At 47.5% G+C, this 9,976-nt stretch overlaps 1 protein-coding gene across 1 annotated transcript; it reads left to right on the top strand.

Annotated features, from left to right (window-relative positions):
- The first annotated feature begins 920 nt into the window (after window positions 1-920).
- Window positions 921-8,590, top strand: LOC138767372 (E3 SUMO-protein ligase ZBED1-like). The gene is made up of 11 exons (XM_069944871.1): window positions 921-1,007; window positions 2,711-2,727; window positions 2,988-3,081; window positions 3,265-3,281; window positions 3,551-3,650; window positions 3,834-3,850; window positions 4,120-4,219; window positions 4,403-4,419; window positions 4,689-4,788; window positions 6,252-7,227; window positions 7,578-8,590. Exons 1-11 carry the CDS (start codon window positions 921-923, stop codon window positions 8,588-8,590), a joined length of 2,538 nt encoding a protein of 845 aa, XP_069800972.1.
- Window positions 8,591-9,976: the final 1,386 nt, after the last annotated feature.

The raw sequence follows: 9,976 nt of genomic DNA, 5'->3' as shown, positions 1-9,976 counted from the left end.
CCCTCTATGCAGCCTCTGTGTAGTATAGGCCTCTCTGTGGTATTGCCCCCCCTCTCTGGGGTGTAGGCTTCTCTATAGTAATGCCCCTGTGTGTAGTACACTCCTCTCCTCCTCTGTTTAGTACAGACTACGGATGGTCCGAACAGAGTTCGTACGAACCCGAACCATCCGCAATGATTACCGATGTCTTCCCGCTCCGTGCAGCGGGCGGATCCAGCGGGAGGAACACCTGGAAAACTGGGATACAGCCATAGCCATAGGCTGTATCCCAGTTTTCCAGGCGGTCCTCCTGCTGCACGGAGCGGGCAGACAGCGGGAATCCGATGCCGAGCGTTCGGGTTCAGCCGAACCCGAACCTCGGCGGGTTCGGACCATCCCTAGTACAGACCCTTGTGCAGTCTCCATCATACTGAGTACTATTGCTGGAAAAGCTGGGTGACCTCCATCATACTGACTACAGGATACTGGGAAAGCTGTGTGACTTCCATTATAAAATGATGGGAAAGCTGGGTGACCTCCATCATACTAAGTACAAGATGCTGGAAAGCTGGGTGACCTCCATTTAGGGCTGGGCGGTATACCGCGAAAATACCGATACCGTCACTGGCGTCGGTTAACCGACTTCAACTTGGCCAGGACGGTATGTGCGGTATTTTCTGTATTCCCCGTCTTCCCGGCGCCGCCTAATTGCTGCCCGGACCATGTAGGAGGCATTTGGAATAAACTATTCTGCTGCTGGGGGAGGGGGGACCTGGAGGCAGTCACTAATTAATAATGTGCTTGGCCAGCCAATCCCCCCCTGCACTCGTATTGCGTCGGCCACGACCGCCTCTGCAGCCCTCCTTTTTATTGGCTGCGTGCGGGCGGGCTTTCTTGTGGTCGCGCGGGCTGGCAGTTGGATGTACGCCACAGGCGGTAAGATGGCAGCCGCTTCTCACCCAAGCCCGGCCCTTATGAATGTATTTCCCCAATCCCTTCCCTGTGTTGTTACCAGCGGCGTGCTGGAAGTATGTGAGCTGCGGTGACACTCTGGGCGCTTTGAGCTGGCAGCTGCTGCACTGAAGCAGCTCTGTCAGCATGCCATGGGCCCAGGGCCCCTGTGTGGTGGTAACTGCTTGGGGGTCCGTGGGTGCGGCGTTTGGTGTCGGCCGGGTTATTGAGCAGTGTGCTGTTTGTTTGGTGCCGTTGGTGAGGGGGCGGCGTAACCATGCGGGGCCGGCCGGCGCTGTACTGTAGTGTACAACACTGATCTGGCTGTAAGATTGTCAGCGCGCAGTGCACCCAGCCCAGGCCTCCTGTGTAGTGATAACAGCTGGGTGCAGTAGCGCTTGGGGCCGGTGGTATGTGGGCTCGCTGTACCGCTGTACACTATCTGGATAAAGGTTCTGCAGCACTGTCAGCGTGTACCCAGGCCCCCTGTGTGGTGGTAACAGCCTGTTACCACCACACAGGGGGCCTGGGAGTGCACGCTGACAGTACAGCGCCGGCCCCGCATGGCCCCGCCCCCTCACCCGCATACCACCGGCACCAAACGCTACTGCATCCATGGTGCACTGCGCGCTGACAATCTTACAGCCAGATCAGTGTTGTACACTACAGTACAGCGCCGGCCGGCTGGCCCCGCCCCCTCACCAAACGCTACTGCACCCATGGACCCCCAGGCTGTTAACACTACACAGGGGGCCTGGGTGCACGCTGACCGTGCAGCAGCAGTATAGCGCCGGCCGGCCCCGCATGGCCCCGCTCCCTCACCCGCATACCACCGGCACCAAACGCTACTGCATCCATGGACCCCCAGCTGTTATCACTACACAGGGCCCTGGGCTGGGTGCACTGCGCGCTGACAATCTTACACCCAGATCAATGTTGTACACTACAGTACAGCGCCGGCCGGCTGGCCCCGCCCCCTCACTAAACGCTACTGCACCCATGGACCCCCAGGCTGTTAACACTACACAGGGGGCCTGGATGCACGCTGACCGTGCAGCAGCAGTATAGCGCCGGCCACGCCCCCCATACCACAGGCACCAAACGCTGCTGCACCCACTGGCCCCCGGCTGTTACCACCAAACAGGGGGCCTGTGTGCACACTGACAGTCCTGCTTCAGTGCAGCAACTTCCATCCAAAGTCAGAATCAGATCAATGTTGCCCTGCATGGCAACCCCCCCCCCCATACCACCTGCACCATGCCCCCTCAATACCAACTGCACCAAATGCCCCCCCCCCCCCCATACCACAGCAATAATGCCTGCCCTGGCCATACCATTAGCATGAAATGCCCTCCCACTCCCATACCAGCAGCAGCACCAAAAAGCAGCCCCTCTCCCTCCACACCACTTCCATGCCACCAAACAACCCCCAAATAATGACAATAGACAGTAAATGGCACAGCCTGCAGTGCTTGGCCTCTCACAGCGAGTTACCTTTTTTACAGGTTGACTGGCTGCGTGAGAGTGCGAGGCGCTCTGTTCTAGGCTCCTAAAAACAGCGGACTCCATCTCTCTGGTCCTGTCTTGTGTTGCAGTGGTAAGTATTGTGACAGAGGGGAGGGGGTGGAGCTGTAGCATTTAATCTACTGGCATTATTAGGGAGTCCCTCAGCAGGGAGACAGCGCCCTAATAATGACAATAGACTAACACAGCCTTGGGTTACTACAGTGCTTGGCCTCACACAGTGCGAGTTACATTTTTATTCTTATTTTTTTTACAGGTTGACTGGCTGCGTGGGTGAGTGCAACGCGCTCTGTTCTAGGCTCCTAAAAACAGCGGACTCCATCTCTCTGGTTCTGTCTTGTGTTGCAGTGGTAAGTATTGTGACAGAGGGGAGGGGGTGGAGCTGTAGCATTTAATCTACTGGCATTATTAGGGAGTCCCTCAGCAGGGAGACAGCGCCCTAATAATGACAATAGACTAACACAGCCTTGGGTTACTACAGTGCTTGGCCTCACACAGTGCGAGTTACATTTTTATTCTTATTTTTTTTACAGGTTGACTGGCTGCGTGGGTGAGTGCAACGCGCTCTGTTCTAGGCTCCTAAAAACAGCGGACTCCATCTCTCTGGTTCTGTCTTGTGTTGCAGTGGTAAGTATTGTGACAGAGGGGAGGGGGTGGAGCTGTAGCATTTAATCTACTGGCATTATTAGGGAGTCCCTCAGCAGGGAGACAGCGCCCTAATAATGACAATAGACTAACACAGCCTTGGGTTACTACAGTGCTTGGCCTCACACAGTGCGAGTTACATTTTTATTCTTATTTTTTTTACAGGTTGACTGGCTGCGTGGGTGAGTGCAACGCGCTCTGTTCTAGGCTCCTAAATACAGCGGACTCCATCTCTCTGGTTCTGTCTTGTGTTGCAGTGGTAAGTATTGTGACAGAGGGGAGGGGGTGGAGCTGTAGCATTTAATCTACTGACATTATTAGGGAGTCCCTCAGCAGGGAGACAGCGCCCTAATAATGACAATAGACTAACACAGCCTTGGGTTACTACAGTGCTTGGCCTCACACAGTGCGACTGTGCGAGTTACATTTTTATTCTTATTTTTTTTTACAGGTTGACTGGCTGCGTGGGTGAGTGCAACGCGCTCTGTTCTAGTTCTAGGCTCCTAAAAACGGCGGACTCCATCTCTCTGGTCCTGTCTTGTGTTGCAGTGGTAAGTATTGTGACAGAGGGGAGGGGGTGGAGCTGTAGCATTTAATCTACTGGCATTATTAGGGAGTCCCTCAGCAGGGAGACAGCGCCCTAATAATGACAATAGACTAACACAGCCTTGGGTTACTACAGTGCTTGGCCTCACACAGTGCGAGTTACATTTTTATTCTTATTTTTTTTACAGGTTGACTGGCTGCGTGGGTGAGTGCAACGCGCTCTGTTCTAGGCTCCTAAATACAGCGGACTCCATCTCTCTGGTTCTGTCTTGTGTTGCAGTGGTAAGTATTGTGACAGAGGGGAGGGGGTGGAGCTGTAGCATTTAATCTACTGACATTATTAGGGAGTCCCTCAGCAGGGAGACAGCGCCCTAATAATGACAATAGACTAACACAGCCTTGGGTTACTACAGTGCTTGGCCTCACACAGTGCGACTGTGCGAGTTACATTTTTATTCTTATTTTTTTTTACAGGTTGACTGGCTGCGTGGGTGAGTGCAACGCGCTCTGTTCTAGTTCTAGGCTCCTAAAAACGGCGGACTCCATCTCTCTGGTCCTGTCTTGTGTTGCAGTGGTAAGTATTGTGACAGAGGGGAGGGGGTGGAGCTGTAGCATTTAATCTACTGGCATTATTAGGGAGTCCCTCAGCAGGGAGACAGCGCCCTAATAATGACAATAGACTAACACAGCCTTGGGTTACTACAGTGCTTGGCCTCACACAGTGCGAGTTACATTTTTATTCTTATTTTTTTTACAGGTTGACTGGCTGCGTGGGTGAGTGCAACGCGCTCTGTTCTAGGCTCCTAAATACAGCGGACTCCATCTCTCTGGTTCTGTCTTGTGTTGCAGTGGTAAGTATTGTGACAGAGGGGAGGGGGTGGAGCTGTAGCATTTAATCTACTGACATTATTAGGGAGTCCCTCAGCAGGGAGACAGCGCCCTAATAATGACAATAGACTAACACAGCCTTGGGTTACTACAGTGCTTGGCCTCACACAGTGCGACTGTGCGAGTTACATTTTTATTCTTATTTTTTTTTACAGGTTGACTGGCTGCGTGGGTGAGTGCAACGCGCTCTGTTCTAGTTCTAGGCTCCTAAAAACGGCGGACTCCATCTCTCTGGTCCTGTCTTGTGTTGCAGTGGTAAGTATTGTGACAGAGGGGAGGGGGTGGAGCTGTAGCATTTAATCTACTGGCATTATTAGGGAGTCCCTCAGCAGGGAGACAGCGCCCTAATAATGACAATAGACTAACACAGCCTTGGGTTACTACAGTGCTTGGCCTCACACAGTGCGAGTTACATTTTTATTCTTATTTTTTTTACAGGTTGACTGGCTGCGTGGGTGAGTGCAACGCGCTCTGTTCTAGGCTCCTAAAAACAACGGACTCCATCTCTCTAGTTCTGTCTTGTGTTGCAGTGGTAAGTATTGTGACAGAGGGGAGGGGGTGGAGCTGCTGTAGCATTTAACCTACTGGCATTATTGGTGTGTGTGTGGGGGGGGTTATTAAAATAGTCAAAGAGGGTTCTCTGGGGCATTTTATTTCAATAAAGACAATTTTTAAAATTGCATTGTGTTTTTTGGCTCTTTATTTTCAGCTTAGCTACAGTGGAAGTCATTTAATACATGGCATCCATTACTAAGCCAGGGCTTAGTGTTACCCCACAGAATGAATGGCTACCGCTACCCCCCCCCCCCCCATCTATTACTCTTGTACCCACTCACTGCCACCAGGGGTACCTTGTACTGGAGTAATAGATGGGGGGCAGGCCGCAGGGGGTTAGCTGTAGCCATTCATTCTGTGGGTTAACACTTAGTAATGGATGCCATGTTTTAGACACTTCCACTACTAAGCTAAAAATAAGAAACCAAAAAACACGATTGAATACAATCTTAAAAATTGTGTCTTTATTGAAATAAAATGCCCCAGAAAACCGGCGTTTGTACCCTAAAACAATAAAAAAAAAAAAGATACTTAGCTGTCCTCAATCCAACTTTGTCAGTGCATACAGGGATATTCCTGACATTAGGCCAAATAAGTTTAGTGCCTCAGGCCCGGCAGGTTTTCAGAATACCTCAGGCCAGGGGTGGCATGTTTCAATAAGTGGCAATAAAATCCTACTGTCTGTCTGCTATACAGCACTTATCTTATTGACACCATGATCTGCAAATGAACACTTTGTAACTGCTGTACAGTTATATGCTTCAAACTAAAGTAATCACAATACCCCTTTAAATGGGAAATAACTCTAGAAGTGTAGTAGTATGATAATTGATGACCATTAATAAGATCACCATCACATGAACAGTTCAAATGCATTGGGGGAGATTTATCAAAGTGAAACTGGCTCAGTCGCCCCTAGCAACCAATCAGTTTCCACTTTTCATTCCTCATAGATTCTTAGAAAAATGAAAGGTGGAATCTGATTGGTTGCTAGGAGCAACTAAGACAATTCTACTTTACACCAGTTTGATAAATCTCCCACATTGACTCTTGTATATAGCAAGGTCAATTCACTGGAGTCTCTGTCCAGTGTCTTGAAATGTGCCCCACATTAGAATGTTCTATAACTAATGTCAGTCCTCTGTCTGTCCTCAAACTCTTAGGCACAGAACATAGACCTCTCTCTAGTGAAGCCTGAAGTGGGACAAGACAGCATGGAAGCTAGCGGTAGTAGTAGTAGGAAGTGGAACATGGAAGAGAATAAGGCAGCTGAGGAAGTTGTTGTTATCAGAGATAACGAGGAAGAGCTGCTTGTACCCAAGAAAAATTCAATGTCAGTCGTTTGGACACATTTTGGCTATAGTAAAGATGACATTGTACAAAAAGTTGTCATTTGTAAACACTGCAGAAAACCAGTTATTGCCAGCAGAGGTAACACCTCCAATCTATTTCATCATTTGGAACACAATCACATTATCCAATATGAACAGTGCATGGCTCAGAAAAATAGAGAGGCTGTCAGTGACCAGCAGCAGCGGCCAACTACAAGTAAACCCACAAAGCAGCAATCCATTAAAGAAGCTTTTACCAATATGACAAATTATGAAAAAGATTCCAAAAGATGGAAGGAAATAACAGAAGCTATTTCTTATTACATAGCAAAGGACATGGCTCCCATAGCTACCGTGGAGCACAAGGGGTTTAAACGCCTTATGAAAACCATAGATAGAAGATACATTGTGCCATCACGAAAATATTTTTCACAAACTGCAATTCCCAACATGTATCAAACATTTCGTAAAAAAGTATCTGATGAACTGAAAACTGTGCATTATTTTGCAGCAACATCTGATCTCTGGTCAAGTAGGACAATGGAACCCTACTTGAGCTTTACTGTGCACTACATTGATGATGAATGGAAGCTACAAAACAGATGCCTTGAAACAGCATATTTTCCCGTAGACCACACATCTGAGATGATTGCACAGGGCATTAGAAATATGATTTCTGCATGGAACTTCACAGAAGACAACCTGGTGGCCATTACGACAGACAATGGAGCCAATATTGTCAAAGCTGTAGAGCTAAATGGATGGACACGGCAGCAATGTTTTGGACACAGACTGCACCTAGCAATTGGTAAGTGCATCTTAGACTTGTCACTAACACTTGCACTTTTCTTCTTACTTATACTAAGAGGAAAAAAGCTTAAAGTAGCTTCCTGGGCAAATACTTCTTATCCCCTATCCACTGGGGGGGGAGATTGTTTTCCTTATCTTGTGGATAGTGGATAAGAATCTTTTTGCCTATAAAACCTTTTAAGTGTAAAATACAAAAATTTTTGCCCCATGGGCATTAGTATTGAAATTATAGGAGATTAGGATAGACTAGGGGGCAGTGCTCCTCTTGCTGTTGCTTTACAATTTGCTAAATCTTTACGTGACAGTGTCAAGCACACCAATGATTAGTTTTTTTTATGTCTGTTTCAGAAAATGCACTAAAAGATCAGCGTGTGGAAAGGGCGATTAGGGTGTGCAAGAATATAGTGAGTGCTTTTTCCTATAGTTGGAAAAAAAAGAAGGCATTAGTAAAGGCACAAGAGGAGATGAACCTGCCACAACACAAGCTGAAAACCGCATGTGCCACCAGATGGGGATCAATGCAGATGATGACTGCGAGGGTTCTTGAGCAAAAGAAAGCCATCACACAGGTCCTTGCTGAAGACAGAAAATCAAGACACCTTGTTCCATCTTGGGCTGACCTAGATGTCCTAGAGGCGGTCAACAACGCTCTCTCCCCACTGATGGAGTTTACAGATGCCCTATCAGGAGAAGAGTATGTAACCATTTCATTCGTAAAGCCTATTTTACATTTACTCAATACAAGAGTGCTGGCTGAGACAGAGGAGGACGTGGAGCTGACTAAAACAATCAAAACAAAGATCCTTCAATACCTAAACCTGAAGTTTTCAGACCCCATAACAGAGGAGCTACTTGAAACAGCTAGTTTTGTTGATCCTAGGTTTAAAGTGACATACATTTCTGAAAAGCATGTTGCTGCCATTCAGGAGAAAGTGAAATCAGAGATGGAGTCTGCTGCAACAGCCAACAGGGAGAGTACCAGAGAGAGCTTGGAGCCACCTACGTCTTCATTTGAAGGAAAAAAAGCCAAAAGGTCATTAGGAAGTTTTTTTAAAGGAAGTGAAGCAGCCCCACCGTCAACCACTGTGCCACTCCACCAAACAGTGGAAGCAGAGTTGAGCAGCTACTTAGTGTCTCCTTTACTGGACAGTGAAAAAAATCCTCTAGAATGGTGGAGAAGGCATTCTGTAAATTTTCCTTTGCTAAGTAAAGTGGCAAAAAAGTACCTTTGTATACCAGCCACTAGTTCCTCATCTGAGCGGGTTTTCAGCTCTGGAGGAAATATTGTTACATGCCTCAGATCCTCCCTAAAACCCGAAAAAGTTAACATGTTAGTGTTCCTTAGCAAGAATCTAGAATAGAGTATGATCACTCAGGATGAGCAAATTTTCAGTAGGAATTAAAGGGGTTATCCAGCGCTACAAAAACATGGCCACTTTTTCTTCCAGAGACAGCCCCACTCTTGTCTCCAGCTTGGGCCGGGTTTTGCTGCTCAGTTGCTTGAAGTGAATGGAGCTTAATTGCAAACCACACGTGAGCTGTAGACAAGAGTCGCGTTGTCTCTGAAAGAAAGTGGCCATGTTTTTGTAGTACTGAATAACCCCTTTTAAGAAAAGTGCTTGGTTAGGATCGGATTCGGATATCAGATCATCAGTCTTCTGGCCTTGAAGTTTGTTCCACTCCTCCCCGGGTGCTAGGAAAAGCTAGATCCAGTCCTGGGAAACTTCCGGTTTCCCAGGACTGGATCCAGCTTTTCCTGGCACTCAGGGAGGAACAGCATGGACTTCAAGGCTAGCAGAATGACAGTCTGACATCTGATCCTAACTAAGCATGTTGGTTCATTCCTACTGAAAATTTGCTCATCTCCTACTCAGGATGCTAATCCATTAGATGCCCTTTTTCTTGCTCTTAAATACAAGCTGTGGTGCAGAGCATGAAACTACCTCTCTGCTGACAGCACACAGTAGGGTTTTCGTTTTCGGTTTCCACAACAATCTCCCAGTGCTGCTTAACAGTGAGACCAGACTAGTACTGTACATAACATTATGTACAGTGAGTGGTCTGCATTTCTGTAGTTCCCGCCTGAGATCACTACCTCAGAAGCGATCACTGATTCATTGGCTTCTGATGAGTGAGTTTGACATGCACTACGTAAGCTTATGGTAGTCAAACTCTCTCAGACTGCATTTTTGTGAACACTTGAGTTACTATAATTAAGAACTATTTCACTTCTGTTGTGTGGATTTCCTTGATCTGGTTTACTTTAATGGGATTGTGATTGTGAAGCACTATGTTCATCCCACTATGATGTACTTGAAAATACCTATGTACTGCTGTTGCAGGACCCTCTTCTTTCTAGAATGTCCAGTTCCCTTTTGACATGTCATAGTCATACAATCAGCACCATTGTGCTGATGGTTCCCCGAATCACATTATACAGCTACTGTGAAGCTCACACAACATACCAGCCTCTGTGTCAATCACAGGCAGCTCCTCACCCAGATGACTAGTTTTACATTGCCGCCCTTTCCCAGCCTTGCGCAGCTTGATTAAACCTCTTTCTCCTTACTAAAGGAAAGGCCAATACTGCAGCCACGGCTGGTATGCCCTGCCAGCTGCACAGTAGCTATTCTGTAATTCTGGTAAAAACCATAGCAGCACAATCATGCTGATTGAATTTGTTTACAAGGAATATAAGGTGATGTATGAGATGTCTGATGACAGCATGTTGTTTATAATTGGATGTC

The sequence above is a fragment of the Dendropsophus ebraccatus genome, chromosome 11, assembly GCF_027789765.1.
Source record: "Dendropsophus ebraccatus isolate aDenEbr1 chromosome 11, aDenEbr1.pat, whole genome shotgun sequence".
NCBI classification, from domain to species: Eukaryota; Metazoa; Chordata; class Amphibia; order Anura; family Hylidae; genus Dendropsophus; species Dendropsophus ebraccatus.
Note: the sequence above shows the minus strand (reverse complement) of the source record. Positions and strands in the feature narration are given on the sequence as shown.

Excerpts from the sequence above, each read along its gene's own strand:
- LOC138767372 (XM_069944871.1), top strand. The coding sequence starts at position 921 with ATGGCAGCCGCTTCTCACCCAAGCCCGGCCCTTATGAATGTATTTCCC. Across the intron at positions 4,789-6,251 it reads TCCTGTCTTGTGTTGCAGTG|GCACAGAACATAGACCTCTC; the intron begins GTAAGTATTGTG and ends TCAAACTCTTAG. Across the intron at positions 7,228-7,577 it reads CAGACTGCACCTAGCAATTG|AAAATGCACTAAAAGATCAG; the intron begins GTAAGTGCATCT and ends TGTCTGTTTCAG.